An 18,332-nucleotide genomic window follows, 5' to 3' on the forward strand; every position below is an offset into this window, starting at 1 on the left:
TTTTTAAGAAAATAAAACTTGATAGAAAATAGCATTGGTCTGTTGTCCTTGTTGAAAACTCAATATGTTGATGTTTACTCTCAACTAAAATCATACTGCCAAGTAATTTATTCTGTTTTTCCGCCGGATAAAAAGCCGAAAGACTATTTTTATATAAATTATCGGAGCATCGTCATGTTTATTTGTTTCTTTTCTTTTAACAATGGCAGAATCCGCATTTGCACAACACATTATCCAATCCATTCGTAATGAATTGAGCTTGCTAAAGACTCACAATTACATTCAACCACAAGCCTATAATGACATTCTAAGATTATTACCTACGGATGCTAACCGTAACACATCCTATCCCCCTTTTGAAAACAGTATGCCTACACCTGGTTCAAAAGTAGCCACTCCACTACCTCCACCTTCATACAATGAGTCCAAACTAGGCACTGTTGAGGCATTGTATGATTATCATGGCCAAGACCCTGTTACTGACTTGAGTTTCCGCTCAGGCGACATGATTGCCTTGACTGAACTTGTCAATAATGATTGGTGGAAAGGCACGTTGAATGGGAAGACAGGTATTTTTCCTAGCAATTACGTAAAGAGATTAGAGTAAGTCCTTATAGTATACGATTTGATCTTAATATCTTTGTTAGACCATCGCGTGAAAAGGTAAACACACCACCCCCACCACCTGCACGTCAACCCCAACGTGACAGTTATGGCTATTCTCCTTTGCCACCCAAACAAGATAGTTACAGCTATCCCCCTCCTCCTCCTACACAGCAAAACTCATATGGTGCTCCTCCTCCACAGCAAAACTCATATGGTGCTCCTCCTCCACAGAACAATTACCCTGCACCACCACCACCACAAGCGAATAGTTACGCACCTCCTGCTCAAAACTATCAAAGCCCTCCTCCTCAGCAAGTGTCTTATGCTCCTCCTCCTGTTCAACAAGTAACAAGTACCTCTTCTGCACCTGCTGCAGTAGAACAACACGAAAGTAAAATGTCCAGTATGGGTAAACAGTTGGCTGGCAATGTGGTAAATGCAGCCACTTGGGGTTTCGGTGGCACACGTAAGTCCAAATAACTTGTTATGAAAATACATACTTACATTTTTCATAGTCGGTAGTGACTTGGCTCATTCTATTTTTTAATCGACATTATCTCCTTGGATGCAATTGAAATGAAGAAAAAAGGAGAAAAATAATCTACCGAAGATAATAATAAAACTCCCAAAATACTTCTTTTCTACATATGTTTGTTTGAGTCCGAGGAGCTTTTGATAGTGTTGATCTAAATAAAAAAAAAAGACCAAGCGCCTTCTTCTCTTTTGTTACTCATGACGAGAAATATACATATTGAAGAACCACCACTGACATTGGTTCGTTCTCAATCATTTGATGTGACAAGAGAAAAATATGACCATTTTGATACACGTCCCTCCGTCAATCGAGCTAGTGTATCGCATTATGGGAGACCTACAATGCATGTTCGAAAATCATTTGCTCGATCTGTTTCTTCTATTTCATTATATTCGCATTTTGCAGGTGAAAGATTTGATCATCATCATCATCATAGATCTAAAAGCAGCAGACCAGCTTCATTGAAAGAAGAAAAAGATGCAAGTTGTCATTCATCTACAAGCGAAGACGAAGAAGATGCTCCTAAAGCATCCGTGAGGAAAGCCATGTTTATGTTTCTCAAAGCCTTCATTGGATCTGGTGTTTTGTTTTTGCCTAAAGCGTAAGTCATGAATCCATTGTCATAGTATTAAGATGACTTAGGTTTGATCATGGTGGACTTGCGCTTTCTATTGTGTTGATGGCTCTGATTGCCCTGATTTGTCTTTATGCCTTTTTACAGTTATTTAAGACCCAGTTAATCATTGGCGGATCTTATGGGGATGTGGGTCAAGCTTTGTTTGGAAAATCAGTGCGATACATTGTGTTGTTCTTTATCGTTATTTCTCAGTTAGGCTTTGTATGTTCTTATTTTGTATTTATTTCAGGAAACTTGGTGAATGTTGCTGATGTCTTGTCTCAATGTGCATTTCAGATTGAAGCAAAGTATTATATCTGGTTTCCCTTGATTGCCATTGCACCTTTGGTCTTGATTCGACATATTACCAAACTGTCCTTTTTAGCAATTATTGCTGATATCTTTATTTTATTTGGATTAGTGTGCTGTCTTTATTTTACTTCTATGGAATTGAAGCAGTTTGGCATAGGGCCGGAAGTTAAAGCAGTGAATCCTACTAGTTTTGCATTGATGATTGGAACTGCCACTTTCTCATTTGAAGGCATAGGATTAGGTATACATAACAGAGCCATTGCCTTATGCTTACTTTGATTAGTCATTCCTATTGTCGAATCCATGAAACAACCTGAACGGTTTCCATTTGTTGCCACAGTTGGTATGGTCATTGTCTGTACGATCTATATCATCATTGGCAGTATTTCTTATATGGCCTATGGTAGTCATATTCAGGCTGCTGTGGTCTATAATTTCCCTCAAAACAATCCACTTACAGTGGCAGTCCAATTATTGTATTCCATTGCTATTGTACTAACGTAAGTATCCTCACAATAACCTATGCACTCATGTTGTTTCAAGGGCACCACTGATGTTATTTCCAGCAACCAAAATATTGGAAAGTGCCTTATTTCAACACTATGCATCAGGAAGCGAGAATATGAAAATCAAATGGCTCAAGAATATCTTTCGCTTATGTCTCATTAGTTTTTGCGCTCTGATTGCCTTTGTGATTGGAGGTGATAACTTGGATATTTTTGTATCTTTAGTTGGATCTGTTGCTTGTGTACCTTTGTGTTTTATTTTCCCAGGTAAGTTATTCTTGCATGCTAAAAATGAATCAACATCATCTTAGGCATGTTCCACTATAAAGTAGCAACCAAAAAATGGGACAAAATAGGCGATGCTGCCTTATGTGTCTTTGGAATGGCTGTCTTGATCTTTACACTCTATGTCACTATTTCATCCTTTATCACACCAGAAGCAAGTAGCTTTGTATTACCCCCTTATTGTGCCATATAGTTGTTTATTTATGAAAAATCTTTAAAAAAATCTCGAGATCCATTCACATCATGTTTATAAACATAGTGTTCACCAAACACACATCCTTCTGCTTCCAATTTAGCCTTTTTATTAGCTGTCTCTTGGGAATCACCGAAACCACCGCTAAACCCACCTAAACCATAATTCGAGGCAATAATACGATGACAAGGGATAGGCAGAGGAGAAAAGGGGTTTAACTTGAGTGCTTGTCCTACAGCTCTGGGTGAAGATTTTAAAGTATCACTAATTATTTTGTAAGAAGTGACTTGGCCTGAAGGTATTTGCAAGACTAGGTCATAGACTTTGTATTGGAAAGGGGTTACAGGTCTACCTGTTTTGTAATTCATGAATGTTATACGATCTTGTTGTGTTTTAGGATATACATGGACAGCTAGCATAAAAGATGAGTAACTGAGTCTACATGATACTGCTTATTTTACTCGAGATGTCTTTATCTTGCGCAGTAAATGTCTGAGCAATCAGATGTGGTTTCTTTACTTTCTTGATAACTTTTGATGTAGCTACCTTGGAAGTCTTTGATTGAGAAATACGAGAACGTAACTGAGCCATAGGATGAAGAGAAAAGAATAAAGAGAATCCGCAGTCTGATGCGTCAATTTAAAAAACAAAACAAAACAAAAACGCGTCTCAAATGATATACGCGTTTTACTGTCGTGTAACGGAATAATTTATTTTTTTTTAATGGGTATGAATAGCTTGTTGTTCTTCATCAAACAAAAGTTCCCATTGATCAGGGGGAACCAAGGAACCAAATAATTTTGTCATGTTATCACCCAACTATCAAAAAAAAAAAGATGAGTTCATCCATACCACTCTTGTTTTCTTCTTTTTTTTTCCTTCTTACTTTATCTAATTCTCGAATAATATCTTCCATCAATGTCACATACGCATAATAAAACATATAAACATCATTTTTCTCTACCAATTGTTTGGACCTCTCCATAGGCATATGAAATAATTGCTCCAACAAACTCTTCCATGCCTTCCTTGCAGGCGGGAAATAAGGCGGCATCGGTGTCTTTAAACGCAAAGCAGAAGCCAACAAATAAAAATACAACAACACATTTCCTACCAGTTCCTTACGCTCGCTTGCTACAGGAATCATAAAGTCATGCTGCACTTGGTTTTGCCATGTGTCTTTTAACATGACCGTACGCATAGATAAGAATCGATCTACAATGTTTTGGCACGATGTCAACATGGTGCGATAGGTATCGACAGGAAAAGGTCCCTTCAGACGAGGCTCATTGGGTGTCTGAGACAACAAGGCCTGCAAGTCTAACAAAGCACGCTGTAATCCCAACTCAAGGTCCATAAAGGACTGTGTGGCTAACTGACGTTGTGATTCAAATGTCAACAGTTGTGTTTCTGAAGCATCAGGTGCAACCTGCACTAGGTTCACAATACGATGCTGAGGCTCGCGTTGGCCGTTAGGCTGTGTACGGTTCTTGACAGGATAATCGATATAGATGGAAACGAGTTTTTGGTATAGCCATGCGAGTCGCAACAAGAAATCAGAAAGTCCCTTTCGGAGTTCAACACGGGCTTCGTAGGGCCAAACATACGCTGTGGCAATCAAACCAAACACCACACCGACCAAGATGGCAAAACAACGTTGGTTGGCTAGTACCCAGACTTCAATCTCATTCGTATCACGGTCATTGTATTTGTTGAGCATGACCAGATTATAGGCCAACAGTGTGAACTGTCCAAATTTACCGTGTTTGTTGTACAGAATCAAGTAGAAATTAGGGATCGAAAACAACCAAGTCAGCAGAGCAAGGACGACCATGTTCCCAGGAAACAGCATATAGAATATCATGGCCACATAACAACCCAAAGCAGTCGAGAAAATACGATAGACTGCGACTAGATTCGTGCCACCTACCGTTGGCGTCATGACCACCATCAATGTAATCAAAGCCCATTCCATGCGATACGTACGGAACCAATCTTGACTATAATTCACAAAGGCAGGTGTAGCTAACAAGATGGCAGCAACCATGGCTTTGGTGGCATATCGGATCTTTTGTAGCTTGAATAAGGAGAAAGTGCGCCAGACACGAATAAAAAAGCGTCGCCATTTGGTTTTGGGTGTGGGTGTATGTAACGTATTGATCGTATTGCGTTCATTCGGCACAAATGGCACAACATGGACATCATGAAGATGATAAGCTCGTTTCTTGGTACGATAAGCAGAAGGAAATGACATGAGCCAAGCGAAAATACCCATCTGTGGCTTTCTGTTCAGTTTCTCGACCGATTCGACCAAAGTGATCAATTCACGAGCAAATTCAGTCATGTTAAACACAAAGAAATACACAAGAATGACTTCTTCACCCAGCACAGAACCAATGGCTTCTGTTTCAGCATGCGCGATTGGGTTGGCTTTGGCTGTGAGTTTTTGAACAGCTTGTTTCTGAGCTGTTTCAAACAAGGCAATGGCTTTCTGCAAATTGGCCTTGAGCAAAGAAAGCGAAGGACTACGTGTGCGTGATGAACTTTGCATACGACGAGGAAGCCAAGAGGAGTTGTTTTTAGAGAAATGATGCTGAAGGTGATAAATGGTCTGTTTACAGGTATAAGCGAATGATTTAAGTGGAGGTCGGATGGTTTGAATAAAATTCACTAAAGGCATCTGTTGTTCCTCTACCACAGGCTGAGAAGTCGAAGGTACATGATTTAAAAAGTCTTCCAGTTGATCATCCGAACGACTCATAAATGTCTTTTGTCGACGCATTTCATCCTGTAGTTTTCGACGACGATACCCTGCTCTTACATTCCAACTTGTGTCTTCATCAAATGTAGACGCAGGCACAAACGACTGTGACAGTTTGCTGGGTGGGTGAGTGTTTGAGCCAAACACGTTGGTTGCTATCGATCGAGTCTGTTTCTTTTTCTTTTTGTTGCGAGACATTTCCTTGTACTGTTTCGTGGCTTCACTGCCCATGATTTCAAACTGGATGCCACAACTACTTCTTAGTCCACCTACATGTTGAGCCAGACGTTGCATACTCTTGATCACAGCATCGTATTCTGCCCCTCGATCTCTGACTTCGGGATTCCACCATGTTTCCAACTTGGCTTCTTTTAACGATTTCTGAAGCGCTGTAAAACTCGCTTGATGCGACTGAATGGCTGTCTGCAACGTACGATTCGCTTTGAATTCAGGCAGATCGTCGTCCAACAAAAACGTCTTGACCAGTAACTTAAGCAACACACGGTACGAAGTCAGTGTGGCATCGACGTCTTTTTTGAGTTTCTTGGCAGCAGAGACAGGCCAGAACACAACGCAACAGGCCACCGTGATCAATGTACCTGTGGCCACGGCCGTAGTGATTTGCTCAATACGTGTGGTATCAAAATCACCTCGGTTTACAGATCCTTCACGAACGACAATGATGAAGATAATGATGAAACAGAGACTGGAAGCGGTGGCCACGGGTGGTTTGTTCCAATGGGCTTTGAGGAAAGCCACAATAAAGGTTGAACCAGCTAACCAGAACAAGAGAGAGATCAGATGGGCCACCAGAAATTGACCACGATCGACAAAGAAATCCGTCGTGAGCATGGAAGCAAAGGACACCAGTTCAGCAAACAAGACATAGCCCCAGCCATAAGCCGCAGCTTCGACCATACCACCCAATGTCTTTGCAGGATTAAAAAACACAGTCGCTGTAGCCACCAAATGACTGGAAGTATGGTTATTGCCAATCAAGGCATTCAGAGCAGGCACAAACGTAAACAATGAGCCCAGACAATAAGCAAAACTACATTTTAAGACAGTTCTTTGTTGGGGTGTCAGAGTGCATATATCATTCAGACGTTTGATCCAAGCTTGGCAACGACTATACCATCCTTGTTCCATATCATCTTGGACTGTTGTCTGGTGTTTACGTTTTGTGTGTTGAACAGGAAAAAAGGGTTCATCTGAGTCACTTCCGTCTGCATCTGAGCTATCGGATTCAACAGTGTATGATGCATGTTTGTGTGACTTTAAAAGAGGTGTTTTGTCATTACTGCTATTATCATCATCATCATCTTCGGAACTTGGAATGAAATGAGTTTTAGGGTGGATATGAAACACTTTATTTTTCCTTACCCTTCTTCTTCAGTATATTCAGGTAGTGTAGAAAGAGAGACTGTTCTTTTCTGAGTTGTACCATCATCCAAAATCACTTCGATTTCGCTTAGATTGGAAGGTGACCGACCTAGTTCAAGTTCTTGTTGGTGAAGTACATTATCGAGTGACTGTGTTCTTTCAATAAAGAAGGATTGTGGTGAACTTGAGAGTGCTGGTAAGCCTGGATCTGATAAAGGAGAGCCAATGATAGGTACAGCATTATGAGGACGCCTTTTTGATGGATCTAAATCCATTGAAAGAAAAAGTAAAGAAAAGAAAAAAAAAATAGGAAAAAAAAAAAAGAACAAGCTTTCATTTTTATTTTGAAGCGGAGAAGAAGATAAGCCTATAGTCTTGCCATTTTATTTCTAAGCTTGCATGGTCAACATCGATTGCAGTCATTTCAAAAAGCATTTTATCTCACTTTGTAGTTTATTGTTTAGACAGAAAAAAAATGACTCATTGACCAGTTTATTATGTTAGTCTATCCACTTTTAAACCTGTGTGGTAGTTCATATAGTATACCCAACCATTCGGTTCTTCAATCTACTCCCTTTTTTTTTTCTTCTTTCTCTTTAATGACCACGTATGATTCGATTTGCAAACAACTTGATGCACTTACGGTGTCTTATTTTAATAAACTAAACGAATATAATCATCACTGGCAAGATGCAGCAGATCACTTCCAACAAGTAAAAAAAATAAAAAAAAGACAAACAACATGACTTAGTTTATGTTAGGGATTTGTTGATCTTGCCCATGCTAAATATACCATGGGAGCACGTACCTTGTCTCAATATTCATACGATGAGCGTATGAAAGCTATTCTACAAGTGTAAGTATTTAGACACAAGAGTGTTGTGCTAAATAAAACCAGAGATATTGATGAACAAGAGCAAATGCACCCAAAACAAGTGATACAGCATACAGCAACAAAGCAACTTGATGATATTGATGATGATGATAAAGAAAGTATTAAACTAAAAGAAAAGAAAAAGAAAAGCACAAACCCTTTGCATTGGTTTGGTTTACTTGTCTCGCCTTCATTACGCCTTTCTCAAGACCATTTCAAAAAAGGTAAACATTTTCTTCTTTACTCTAAATTGAATTTTTGATTAGCTACTACTCAATTGATTTCTCAAGTGAATCGAGTACGTGAATTAAAAGAAATGGAGAAACGTTATCATGAGCTATTAGAAGAGAAACTAGCTCTTCAACTAGAAAAGACACATTTACAAAAAGATGTTGTTTATTAACCAAAAACAAAGAAAAAGAGGGAATAAAAACTAAGAAGCTTGTTCAGAAGAACGCATGGTAGCAAATGTTTCTGAATCAACCAGATTGAGTTTACCATACTGAAAGTGATGGACTTCTTGAGCATGGGCTATTTCTTGTGCATCAGGTATTTCATCACCCAAGACACCCCAATTGGCAGTACCAGCACCCATTTTCTTAATTCCATAACGAGCTTCTGTTTGACCATTTCTGTGAAGTAGAAATAAGACCTATGGAATTTCTAGCATGACTTACCTGGCAATATGTCTGTCATGACGACCAGAATAAATAGAGTCCTTGCTACGAGTCATTTTATGAATAAGAAAGAAAAAAAGAAAAAGAGAAGAAAAAACATGTCTTTATATACATATATTGGATGGGAAAAATCAACTTGGCGTTTCAATTTGATGCCATCATTTTATGCAAACCTTATTTTTGTTTTCTTTTTTTTTTTAATCAGACTTTTTTATTATTTTATCAAATGTTTCAGGTTGCACTAGATTTAGTTTATCAGTAGGTTTTTGAGTATGTTCGTAGCCTGCTTGGTCATCTAAGAGACCCCAGTTGCCTTTGCCAGCACCATTCTTCTTTATACCATAGCGTATCTCAGTATGTCCATCTCTTTAATATAAGTTAAATACAGTGTATATATATGTATATATCTATTTACCTAGCAAGATGTTTATCGTGTTCTTTAGTATGTTTAGTCATAAGAGTAAATAAGAAAGAGTGGGTATAAAGAGATCCTTTTTATATACTTTATTGAAAGAAGAAATCCTGTGAAAAAATAGATAAATGAAAGGGCTCTTAAATCATGCTACCTTTGTTACTGAGTTCGAATAACAACAAACTGGGCTAATTCTTATAATAATAAACAATCAGGCAATCTTCTTACATATTTAATCAGGCAATATTGAATAGAGCCAATCAGTATGCTTTATTCTGAATAACACTGTATTTTGACAATACCATCTGCACCACCACTAATCATCCAAGGACAAGAAGGATGAAATTTAACTGAAAGTACGCCTTCATCTCCCTTTTTACGATGAGCAGAGAATTCTTGTATACATGATTTAGAAGCAACGTCCCATAAACGAATAGAAGAATCATGTCCACCAGAGACAATCGTATTGCCTGTCGCATCAATATCTAAGCTTGTCACAGCATCCAAATGACCAGAGACAGACTGAATACATTCACCTATATCCTAGTATTGAATAAAACAATACACACTACCGAATGAATTACCTGATACCAAGTCATAAAATTTAATATGTCTATCTTCGTGGCCTGATATTAACATTGGTATCGTAGGGTGTGAAATGATATAGTTGATTTGAGTAGCACTTGTGTTGTCTATCCCCTTATGTCAATTGGAATAAGTACTCCTAACTGAACTTACCATAAGAATCATCACTGCCCTTTAATGTCATGATAGTTTGGCCTGTTTGGATGTCATACAAACGTATTTTAGCGTTCGCAAAAGACACAGCCATCTTGCTTGGATCTGTAGGAATAAAGTCTAATGAAGTAGGTGCCACTATAGAGACAGATGAGTACTTACTCCCTATATGATTTTTACCTTTATCGTGCTTCACTTCAGAAGATACACCATCAAATGTAAATGAAGATCGAAGCAAGTTGCCTTTAGACTGTGTATCCCATAGTTTGACTGTACCATCTGCTGATGCAGAAGCTAATATATCCTGTTGTAGTTTAAAGTCCCAAATAGCATCTGTATGACCCACATAAGTTGCTATATTCAAAGATGGATCCACAGGTGAAAAGGGTCCACTAGTAGCAGAGGGTAATTGCCATACACGAATGGTCGAATCTAATGAAGCAGAATAAACACGGTTTTGTGAGGCAGAGATAGAGACTGCTGTCACTACATTCGTATGTCCTCTAAAAGTGATACTTGGATCTGCTTCTTCTAGACCTCTATAAGGGCATCATCAATGCATTATGTTATTATGCCTAAGCTTACTTTTTTGCTGTGTGGTCATCTTTACCAATAGCTCGCTTTAGATTCCAAATCTTGACTGTACAATCATCTGAACCTGAAGCAGCCATCATTTCATTGGGATGGAAACACACACTTCTTACTGAATCTAAATGTCTATCCTTAATGTCAATCCTACTGGTTGACTTGGAATAGATTACCCTTTAATCGTGATGCGTGGTCTCCAAATCTTGGGTTGAGATGTTGTTTCATTCAGCTATATCTTTTTGATAAGCATGCTATTTCCTTAACTCTCGCTTACCATGGTAGGATCCAATTCATCCTTCTTTGTCTGCTTAAACATCTTGAGTACTTTATCTTCTGATAAATGAAACTCTTCTTGAATCTGCATAGACAAGGCTTTTGTGTCTTGTCGCTGTGTAGGAGGTGCATGTTCATTATCTTCTTTGATATGTTGAATCATGGCTACTTCATCCACATTTGCCGGTACTTCTAAATCTATGGTTTCTTCTTCATTCATCTTTGTGGGTTTCTTGACTGGTTTGATATTACGTTGCGTATGAAGTTGAGGGGATGATTTCTTGGCTCGTTCATTGGGCGTACGAGGCATGGTTGTTACTGCTGAGGCTAATGCATTGGTCAATGGAAGTTTGCTTGGTAATGAAGTAAGATAATTGATTTCTTGTAGACAACTAGTATGGACATTATATTAGTACTACTTTCTATAGATTTGTTTTCACTTACGAACGTAATACTTGTCGACTCTTTTCCTTTAGTTTATTGTCTGCTATTGTAGATGCTAAGAATAAAGTGAGTGAATGTCATTTATTCAAATTATACTTGCCTAAATCAACATGGTTTGTCATAACTACAGGCATCTCTTGTTCTTCTGGTGTTTTTGTCCCACTCATATGTCTTTTTCTATAGAAATTGGTTCGAAATACGCTCGATAGGAACAAGCATTACCTTTCTTGTCTTAAAGCATATTCCAGCATTTTAACTCTTTTCATCAATGTCATTTTGATATTCTCTACACCTCTTCTTTCTCCTTCTAACAAGGCAATACGAGCCTTATTTCATTATACGTATTATGGTTTGCATATATCAACTATACCTTTAGTTCTGCTTTTTCAATTATCCATTCATTTCTCTCACGCTCAAACTTTCTCCACTCGGCTTGTAAAAAGTGTAACACACCAGGTAAGTTGTATTCCATAGATGACTCAGACATCCAACAGATGACAATAAAAGACAAAAAAAAAAAAGGTATTGTTATATGTGTGTGTGTGTATAGCTTTACTTGTGTTTAAAAAAGGAGAAATGTGACGTACAATTGTATGTAACTATGCATTCTATGTATATTCTGTTGATTATGTGAGGGGAGTAACATACAAACAACTCAAGAATACAACATAAAAAGAGAGAATCAAACTGGATAGATTGTTTTCTTTAGTATGTTATTAACTACTCTCTACTCTTTAATAACAATATGTGTTGTACCATTTGTTATGGCACAGACTAAACTTGAAATTAATCTTACTGAATTGCGCTATGGTGTTCGCTATGATTTGGAGTGCAACCCTACTCATGGAGAAGACTATCCTGACCCTGATGTTGTATGTGATTTTGTTTATTTTTTGAACGGTGACTTTGATCAAGCCAAAAGCTCAGGTCGAAAGTGTAGCCGCGAATACTTTCCATTCTCAGTGCTTATTTTGGGAGAATATGAAGGTGAAAGGATCAGCTATTATCGACTTTTCTCTAATCAATGTCAAGCTCGCGACTTTTTTGATATTTTGTTTCCTTTTCCTGAAGGAGAACTACCAAGACAATAAATATAAACCATTATCTATATGTTATCCTTGTTTATGATGTCAAAGTATTTCTACCAAAAAAAAAAAAAATGATGTCATAGTTAAAATGGTGCAGAGCTTGCCGATTCTACAGAAATTCAGAGTTTTAATTAGTATTCTAGTGTCATAAAAATAACGAAAAATTTATGGATCTTTCACATAAGAATCAGAATCGTACGTCTCCAACCACAGCAATAAGCTCTGGAAGGAACGCATCTCAGCAAACCGGATACTCTTTTTGCGCAAAAGTAGTATCGAGTAGTGCTCGCAAGACTCAGTCCTTTCAACCTATGATGATTACTCAAAGTGTCCCTGCAACAAATACCGCTACTACGAATGTGCCTTTGGCTTCAGAATCCAATACTCTCTCACCTATTGAGCTTGTTCAATCCTTTTGAAAGGGATCGAGAGAAGCAATATCTTAATCGGCGTTACAAAGTTGAAGGATCAATGAAATCTATTTGATGCGTTACAGAATTTTAATAAGGACATCGAAGTAAATGGAGGTTACGAAGACTCTCTCGGTCGAGTATCTACCATTAGAAAGCATCTTCAGCGCAAATATGTTGAGACTTTCTAGTTCAAAGATTGTCCTGGAAGAAACACTATTTTAAATGAAGCAATTTACTTGGCAGAAGGGACGTTTGTTGAAACATTTCCCAAGTTTATCCTGCTGATGCTCGTATAGCCAGACTCAAGTTGGAAACATTTCCTTATTTGCCTTTCCGCTTACTGAAGTCTGATAAGGAGAGCCAAATATCTCATTTTAGTCAAATGTTGGATTTAGGAGTCACTACAGTTGAAGGATGATTCACTGGATAGGGATATGCCACCCTTAACCTATCTCCAATCGGAGATAAGGATACCCAATTCGAACCTTTGCAACAGGTAATCCTTTGGAAAGAAGATGATGGAGAGGAAAAACATGTTTTTCTCCAATGGGAGGATATGCTTGATTTTTGTCGCATCTGTCTAGCCTTTAATCACTGTAGAACAGATTACCCACAGCATAAAAAGCTTTTAAAGCGTTACAACTGTAGCGAAAGAGGACACCGCATGCGTCAATGTCCATGAAATAATACAATTGATACTGTCACTGCTCCTAGCAAGAAATGCATTGTGAACAAGGAGAGAAAAATACCTGGGTCTACAGTGGCCCAAGAGGTCAAACAGGTTACACTTTCGTTGGACTATCAGGCTAAGGAGGCTGTAATGGAAAAAGAGTTAGAACCCATGATCGAAGCGAATGAGGAACCTATGATTAAGTAGGCTAAAGTAAAGAATACTGTTATGAATCAAGTGGAGAAGCTTGATACTATAATGGTGAAAAAATCAAAGCGAGGTAATGAAATATCGTATGAGAGATACCGAGGATACCCAACAATAAAAAATCGGTCGACAGGATTCGCATGTCTATGTTAGCAATGGATACTCCCTACAAGTTGGCAAGTAATGTATATAACCATACTATACAAAACCTTCTTCAGCAAACGGTTTCCTCTTCCCCGACAATAACTGGGAATAAGGGTGGAGAACAACATCAACTCCTCTTACTATTTTAATTATGATATCTAACACTTGTCGAACATCTGTTACGGCACGTCACTGTTGCAGCCTACGCAAAGTACACTTTCCTTTACAACAACAACAACAACAACAAAATTATACGTTACTTAAGAATATGATATATTTGTATTCCAAGAAACACATACAGAAACCAATTCCATCATTCAAACACTCAATACACAATTTTAAGCAAACTCCAGTATATGGACTCAATATTGTGATATAGTATCTCTCAATTCCAAATATAAAGTACTATCAATATGCATTGATCCTCTGGGAAGATATATATACGTACATTAGCGGTACACTTGGCAGAAAAAATGTCAAGTTTGATGGCAAATCTGTTAAGTGTCTGGTGAAGTACTTGATGGATTTTAAGCTCTTGGTTTTTTTATATTTGTTACGGTTATCAGAAGGTAGATCGGTGTCTGAAAAATGTGCTTGATGGATATAATGGATTTGTGGTGTAACTTAACGTCCTTTTGTTTCGGATACTAGTTCAAATGATGCTCCGTTAGTTTCTGATTGGGTTGGATTATTGGATTGCTATCTCTCGATTGGACTTTATTGTGGATGGATTGCGTTTGTACTGAACTAGAACAGAATAGAATGTAAATCATTGGATTGTATTATTAAGGATTAAAAAAACATTCAAATTTCTTAGGGGACATTTAATTTTTTGGTTGTGCCTAAGAAGTTTGTTTTGTTTTTACCAAAGACACAGGAAATATCAGCCATACTGACACTAGGTTTTGTAGTTATCATTTCGAGCTTTTCTATGAAGAAGTCATAATAAGTGGTTCTCGCTTGACTTGTCTTAACAAATGCAGAACCCACTGATTGAGCAAAATGGCCGTACGATCAAAGTACGCAGCAAGATATGTAGTGCTAAAAGTGAGGTACTTTGAACATTTCTAGCCTGTATACTCTATCTATATTCTATCTATATTGTATCATTTTTTCATACGGTGATATATAGTGATGTCTGAAGCTCAGTAAACTGAATCAGCTCGTCCGGCAAAAAAAGTGATATTTGAACTACAGGCTATTGATTTTATATGTGTGTGATCCTAAAAATATAAAATCACATACTGGATTTAGTAATACACATTGCCCTTGACCGACTATATCACTAAATCCAGGTACGACTGTATATTTATCACTCTATAGTTTTTTTTTTGTACTTTCCTTCTTTTTTTTTTTTTTGAACTGATGGTTAGACATTTACCCTATAGGGCTCAGTCTTCATAACTTTACAAGTAAAATATGAACCTTTACTGTGTATCATAAGGACAAAAAGATGATTTTTGACTTTCTCAAAACTTGCTATATTTTAGCATAAATAGGCTCTTTTGTGTATGCAATTCAAAAAAGGAAATCAGAAGGCAGAAACGATGGTCTATTTCAATAAACACTCGCGCCTGCAGTGGGCTGCCAATACACTTCTGGTGCTATTATGCTAATAGACTGTTCGCCAAATTTATTCAAGAAAAAAAGGTAGTTTCTATTGGAGGAGGATCCAGGTCATGATTTATGATCGTATAATAAGCTTGATGCTCGAAGAAGGTATAAATTGAAAATCAAAAGCATCTTAAGTATGCCAAATTTACTTAGTGGTCACAAAATATGAATATGGATATGGATAATATATGGATTGAAGTAACATATCTTTTTTCTAGCATTGGAGACTGTAGTTGTGCTTTTTCTTAATCACCCTAATCCAATGTTCTCAGAGTACACACAAGTTATTGTGCGATACAATACTGCTTTTTCAAAGTACGACAATTTCATTTTTGGACAGTTTTAAAGTGTTCCATTTTTAGCAAAGTGGCACTTTATCTTTGTTATGCTTTCGATAAAAGACAGAGAGAGAAAAAGAATAAAAGGTTCAAAGAAGAACAATAAGATTTGGATTTAAGACTATAGAGTTGAGCCTTTTTTTAAAACCGAGAAAAGATAGGGCTGTGTGTGCCAGCAAACACAATAACCAATCGAATTAAGCCTAGTTTTTAAACAAACTTTTTCCTAGTTTTTTTTTTCTTTTTTTTCTCTTTCTTCTTCATCTAAACACAAGATGGGTTCTCCTGGTATTTTGACTAACCCCATGTTCAACATGGGCTTCCTTTTGGTGTCTATGCAGTTGGCCAAGAAAATTGACTGGGAAGACCCTGATGTATTGACCTATGCTAGAATTGGTTATTACAGTGCCCAGGTCTTAGTCGTTGCTATGGCTTATGGTTTGATTTCTATCATTAAAAAGAAGAATGGTAAGTGACTAAGCGTGTAAGGTTTTTGTGGTTAATCGAGTGTATCTAGACACGACTGTGTTGACATACAATGCTCCTGCTAAACCCAGTCTTTCTGGTCCTACCGAGGCTCCTGCCACTATCACGACCACTGTCAAGGACTACGATATTGAACAAGTACAACAATTTATCAAGTCTAGTGTGACTTCTATCTTTATTATCTCTTTGATGCACTTTCAATTCAAATTCACTCAACCCCTTTTGATGCAATCGATTATGCCCGTGAAGAACTTATTGGCTCATAAAGAAGCTTTGATTCATTTGTGGGGTGATGCTCCTGAAGGTAACCTTGCTAGACCTTTTACTGTGGATAGTCCTTTTGGCGGTCTTGCTAATTTATTTGGTGGTGGAAATGATGCTGCTGCTGCACCTGCTGCTGCCAACACCACCACGGAACACCGTCACCAAGATTAAAAAAAATTACATATAATAAAAACAATTCCCCTTTTTTTCTTTTTACTGAAAAAATACAATTAACAAAGAAAGGAAGGGGGACCTAGATAGGTACATCTTCTGTGTCTTTTGCTGTGTCAGTCACAATATTTGTTTCTGTAATTTGGTTGACGACGAGAAACACAAGTGGGAAAGAGATAAACACAAGTATCCAACATACAAGACACTCCCAGCGAAGATAGATGGGAGATGCATCAATTCCAAAGGCTGCTGCCGCACCTACCGATTGCAATGCCTTATAAAATCCAGCATACCGAGCCAATAAGGTGGAGTCATTGGTCATGGCACCCATTAACCAATAGAGATAGGTTTGGTAGACTGCATCTGAATAACCATACATCATAAACAGTACAAAGGGACCACTGAAACGAGCATTGTCCCAGTGCACAGGTGTCTTAAAATCTGCTTCAAATCCTGTCTGAAAAGCAAACCCACCTGCCCAAACGATATTCAACAGCAAAAATAACACATAAAACACCACAAGTCCTCGAGTACGTCGATCCCAGCCTGGATAGTCTAGTACATAACCCACCATCATGGACCCAATGACCTGCATAGCCCAGTACATCAAGTCATTCAATGCGCGCGTCGAAGGATCAAAGTAAATTGAATTCAGTCGAAATTGATAAGCATAGAACCAATTTGAGGCTAAAAAGGCAGGAATGAAAGCCAACATGCGCCATTCTTTCCAGACCATCAGGGCATTCTTGAGTTCTGTTTTCCAGTCGGTTGCTTGCGTCATGACAATGCGTGTGCCATTCTGGCGCACAATATGGCTAGGATCGGCCAATGTCAAACTAAACAAGACACCAGCCAACATGATCATCACAAACACAGCATACGTACCTGTAGACACACCCCCTGTTGTGTGTCCATCCAAATTCATGACTAAAGCAATTAAGGATCCCAATATCCCTCCACAATTAAACAGAGCCCAAAAGACACTGACGGATTTGCCCTTGTCCTTTTCTTCTGGATAGGACATCATGATGGCCCCTTGAGCAGACCAAAAAATAGCAGCCAAGCAACCCAACATGGCACCCGAGATAATCACATACTCGGCAATTTGGTAGCGATCATAGACCCAAAAGGCAGAGGCATAAATGGCATAGCCTATCGATCCAATCTGTCTCGCATAAGTGGTGTTGACGGATCATGCAGCTCACTTACTGTCAAGGTCTTATTGACACCTAGCGTATTTGTAATGGATCCAGCGAAGAAGCCAACGATGGCAAAACAAGCATAAAGAGCACCATTGGCTGTATCTGTCAATGTGATGTTGGAACTCATTGAACCGCCAGCCCCAAGCCCTGAAAGTGCATTAAACATGCCAGGACCACATAAACAGACAAGACCCAGACATATAATTTGAACAATAGGGCTATTATATCTCGTTTGATAGGTTTTTTTGATTAACATCTAAAGAAAAGAATAGAAAAAAAATAATACACAAAATATGCATACTGAATTCCTTTTTGTTGTTTATAGCATTCTCTCTTGATTTCGTCTGTATACAAATATGCTTATAAAAGAAACGACCTTGGTCGATCCAAGATAGAATTCGTGTACTTCAAAACTGTAGTATATCTTATCTACTCACGGACGATAACGCCTCCTCTATTTTCCTACATTGTACAACAGAAATTCGGATAAAAGTGTATACAAACCCAGGCCTCAGTTTAGAAAGGGGCTCAC

At 38.1% G+C, this 18,332-nt stretch overlaps 12 protein-coding genes across 12 annotated transcripts; 6 read left to right on the plus strand and 6 right to left on the minus strand.

Annotated features, from left to right (window-relative positions):
* The first annotated feature begins 169 nt into the window (after positions 1 to 169).
* B0P05DRAFT_558265 (uncharacterized protein) lies at positions 170 to 1,251 on the plus strand. Its single transcript, XM_051580129.1, has 3 exons — positions 170 to 603; positions 648 to 1,072; positions 1,122 to 1,251. The coding sequence occupies exons 1-3, from the start codon at positions 203 to 205 to the stop codon at positions 1,151 to 1,153; spliced, it is 858 nt and encodes a 285-aa protein (XP_051431030.1). The 5' UTR covers positions 170 to 202; the 3' UTR covers positions 1,154 to 1,251.
* A 231-nt stretch (positions 1,252 to 1,482) lies between these two features.
* Positions 1,483 to 2,573, plus strand: B0P05DRAFT_581414 (transmembrane amino acid transporter protein-domain-containing protein; the record flags this gene model as incomplete). Its single annotated transcript, XM_051582098.1, has 3 exons — positions 1,483 to 1,742; positions 1,784 to 2,310; positions 2,353 to 2,573. 3 exons carry the CDS (start codon positions 1,483 to 1,485, stop codon positions 2,571 to 2,573), a joined length of 1,008 nt encoding a protein of 335 aa, XP_051431031.1.
* A 488-nt stretch (positions 2,574 to 3,061) lies between these two features.
* B0P05DRAFT_478005 (6-O-methylguanine DNA methyltransferase) lies at positions 3,062 to 3,644 on the minus strand (the record flags this gene model as incomplete). Its single annotated transcript, XM_051574996.1, has 2 exons — positions 3,062 to 3,363; positions 3,515 to 3,644. 2 exons carry the CDS (start codon positions 3,642 to 3,644, stop codon positions 3,062 to 3,064), a joined length of 432 nt encoding a protein of 143 aa, XP_051431032.1.
* A 220-nt stretch (positions 3,645 to 3,864) lies between these two features.
* Positions 3,865 to 7,472, minus strand: B0P05DRAFT_478143 (Fusaric acid resistance protein-like-domain-containing protein; the record flags this gene model as incomplete). The annotated part of the gene is made up of 2 exons (XM_051575002.1): positions 3,865 to 7,144; positions 7,198 to 7,472. The coding sequence occupies 2 exons, from the start codon at positions 7,470 to 7,472 to the stop codon at positions 3,865 to 3,867; spliced, it is 3,555 nt and encodes a 1,184-aa protein (XP_051431033.1).
* Positions 7,473 to 7,772: 300 nt separating this feature from the next.
* On the plus strand, positions 7,773 to 8,448 carry B0P05DRAFT_558272 (uncharacterized protein). The gene is made up of 3 exons (XM_051580130.1): positions 7,773 to 7,910; positions 7,959 to 8,053; positions 8,096 to 8,448. The coding sequence occupies exons 1-3, from the start codon at positions 7,797 to 7,799 to the stop codon at positions 8,331 to 8,333; spliced, it is 447 nt and encodes a 148-aa protein (XP_051431034.1). The 5' UTR covers positions 7,773 to 7,796; the 3' UTR covers positions 8,334 to 8,448.
* B0P05DRAFT_558275 (uncharacterized protein) lies at positions 8,449 to 8,848 on the minus strand. The gene is made up of 2 exons (XM_051580131.1): positions 8,749 to 8,848; positions 8,449 to 8,703 (listed from the first exon to the last, which is right to left on the minus strand). The coding sequence occupies exons 1-2, from the start codon at positions 8,802 to 8,804 to the stop codon at positions 8,505 to 8,507; spliced, it is 255 nt and encodes an 84-aa protein (XP_051431035.1). The 5' UTR covers positions 8,805 to 8,848; the 3' UTR covers positions 8,449 to 8,504.
* A 97-nt stretch (positions 8,849 to 8,945) lies between these two features.
* Positions 8,946 to 9,204, minus strand: B0P05DRAFT_590915 (uncharacterized protein; the record flags this gene model as incomplete). Its single annotated transcript, XM_051582858.1, has 2 exons — positions 8,946 to 9,114; positions 9,164 to 9,204. The coding sequence occupies 2 exons, from the start codon at positions 9,202 to 9,204 to the stop codon at positions 8,946 to 8,948; spliced, it is 210 nt and encodes a 69-aa protein (XP_051431036.1).
* A 226-nt stretch (positions 9,205 to 9,430) lies between these two features.
* Positions 9,431 to 11,675, minus strand: B0P05DRAFT_590916 (WD40-repeat-containing domain protein; the record flags this gene model as incomplete). The annotated part of the gene is made up of 10 exons (XM_051582859.1): positions 9,431 to 9,696; positions 9,745 to 9,852; positions 9,899 to 10,036; positions 10,079 to 10,437; positions 10,484 to 10,615; positions 10,660 to 10,715; positions 10,761 to 11,151; positions 11,300 to 11,380; positions 11,426 to 11,529; positions 11,574 to 11,675. The coding sequence occupies 10 exons, from the start codon at positions 11,673 to 11,675 to the stop codon at positions 9,431 to 9,433; spliced, it is 1,737 nt and encodes a 578-aa protein (XP_051431037.1).
* B0P05DRAFT_558306 (uncharacterized protein) lies at positions 11,639 to 12,372 on the plus strand. Its single transcript, XM_051580132.1, has 3 exons — positions 11,639 to 11,659; positions 11,687 to 11,689; positions 11,713 to 12,372. Exon 3 carries the CDS (start codon positions 11,914 to 11,916, stop codon positions 12,292 to 12,294), a length of 381 nt encoding a protein of 126 aa, XP_051431038.1. The 5' UTR covers positions 11,639 to 11,659; positions 11,687 to 11,689; positions 11,713 to 11,913; the 3' UTR covers positions 12,295 to 12,372.
* A 2,676-nt stretch (positions 12,373 to 15,048) lies between these two features.
* Positions 15,049 to 15,962, plus strand: B0P05DRAFT_558318 (uncharacterized protein). The gene is made up of 3 exons (XM_051580133.1): positions 15,049 to 15,137; positions 15,216 to 15,444; positions 15,558 to 15,962. The coding sequence occupies exons 2-3, from the start codon at positions 15,405 to 15,407 to the stop codon at positions 15,683 to 15,685; spliced, it is 168 nt and encodes a 55-aa protein (XP_051431039.1). The 5' UTR covers positions 15,049 to 15,137; positions 15,216 to 15,404; the 3' UTR covers positions 15,686 to 15,962.
* Positions 15,963 to 15,982: 20 nt separating this feature from the next.
* On the plus strand, positions 15,983 to 16,598 carry B0P05DRAFT_478044 (inorganic phosphate transporter; the record flags this gene model as incomplete). The annotated part of the gene is made up of 2 exons (XM_051574998.1): positions 15,983 to 16,145; positions 16,195 to 16,598. 2 exons carry the CDS (start codon positions 15,983 to 15,985, stop codon positions 16,596 to 16,598), a joined length of 567 nt encoding a protein of 188 aa, XP_051431040.1.
* Positions 16,599 to 16,639: 41 nt separating this feature from the next.
* B0P05DRAFT_270068 (major facilitator superfamily domain-containing protein) lies at positions 16,640 to 18,140 on the minus strand. The gene is made up of 2 exons (XM_051573394.1): positions 17,808 to 18,140; positions 16,640 to 17,763 (listed from the first exon to the last, which is right to left on the minus strand). Exons 1-2 carry the CDS (start codon positions 18,054 to 18,056, stop codon positions 16,681 to 16,683), a joined length of 1,332 nt encoding a protein of 443 aa, XP_051431041.1. The 5' UTR covers positions 18,057 to 18,140; the 3' UTR covers positions 16,640 to 16,680.
* Between the last annotated feature and the right edge of the window lie 192 nt (positions 18,141 to 18,332).

Source organism: Gilbertella persicaria (assembly GCF_025201335.1).
Source record: "Gilbertella persicaria strain CBS 190.32 chromosome Unknown B0P05scaffold_50, whole genome shotgun sequence".
Classification (NCBI taxonomy): Eukaryota; Fungi; Mucoromycota; class Mucoromycetes; order Mucorales; family Choanephoraceae; genus Gilbertella; species Gilbertella persicaria.

Coding starts and splice junctions, on each gene's coding strand:
- B0P05DRAFT_558265 (XM_051580129.1), top strand. CDS start 203: ATGGCAGAATCCGCATTTGCACAACACATTATCCAATCCATTCGTAAT. Junction 604..647: donor AATTACGTAAAGAGATTAGA/GTAAGTCCTTAT, acceptor TATCTTTGTTAG/ACCATCGCGTGAAAAGGTAA. Junction 1,073..1,121: donor TTGGGGTTTCGGTGGCACAC/GTAAGTCCAAAT, acceptor CATTTTTCATAG/TCGGTAGTGACTTGGCTCAT.
- B0P05DRAFT_558272 (XM_051580130.1), top strand. CDS start 7,797: ATGACCACGTATGATTCGATTTGCAAACAACTTGATGCACTTACGGTG. Junction 7,911..7,958: donor CAGCAGATCACTTCCAACAA/GTAAAAAAAATA, acceptor AGTTTATGTTAG/GGATTTGTTGATCTTGCCCA. Junction 8,054..8,095: donor ATGAAAGCTATTCTACAAGT/GTAAGTATTTAG, acceptor AAATAAAACCAG/AGATATTGATGAACAAGAGC.
- B0P05DRAFT_558275 (XM_051580131.1), bottom strand. CDS start 8,804: ATGACTCGTAGCAAGGACTCTATTTATTCTGGTCGTCATGACAGACAT. Junction 8,704..8,748: donor CATGACAGACATATTGCCAG/GTAAGTCATGCT, acceptor TCTACTTCACAG/AAATGGTCAAACAGAAGCTC.
- B0P05DRAFT_558306 (XM_051580132.1), top strand. CDS start 11,914: ATGTTATTAACTACTCTCTACTCTTTAATAACAATATGTGTTGTACCA.
- B0P05DRAFT_558318 (XM_051580133.1), top strand. CDS start 15,405: ATGATTTATGATCGTATAATAAGCTTGATGCTCGAAGAAG. Junction 15,445..15,557: donor AAGCTTGATGCTCGAAGAAG/GTATAAATTGAA, acceptor TCTTTTTTCTAG/CATTGGAGACTGTAGTTGTG.
- B0P05DRAFT_270068 (XM_051573394.1), bottom strand. CDS start 18,056: ATGTTAATCAAAAAAACCTATCAAACGAGATATAATAGCCCTATTGTT. Junction 17,764..17,807: donor GTGTCAATAAGACCTTGACA/GTAAGTGAGCTG, acceptor TATGCGAGACAG/ATTGGATCGATAGGCTATGC.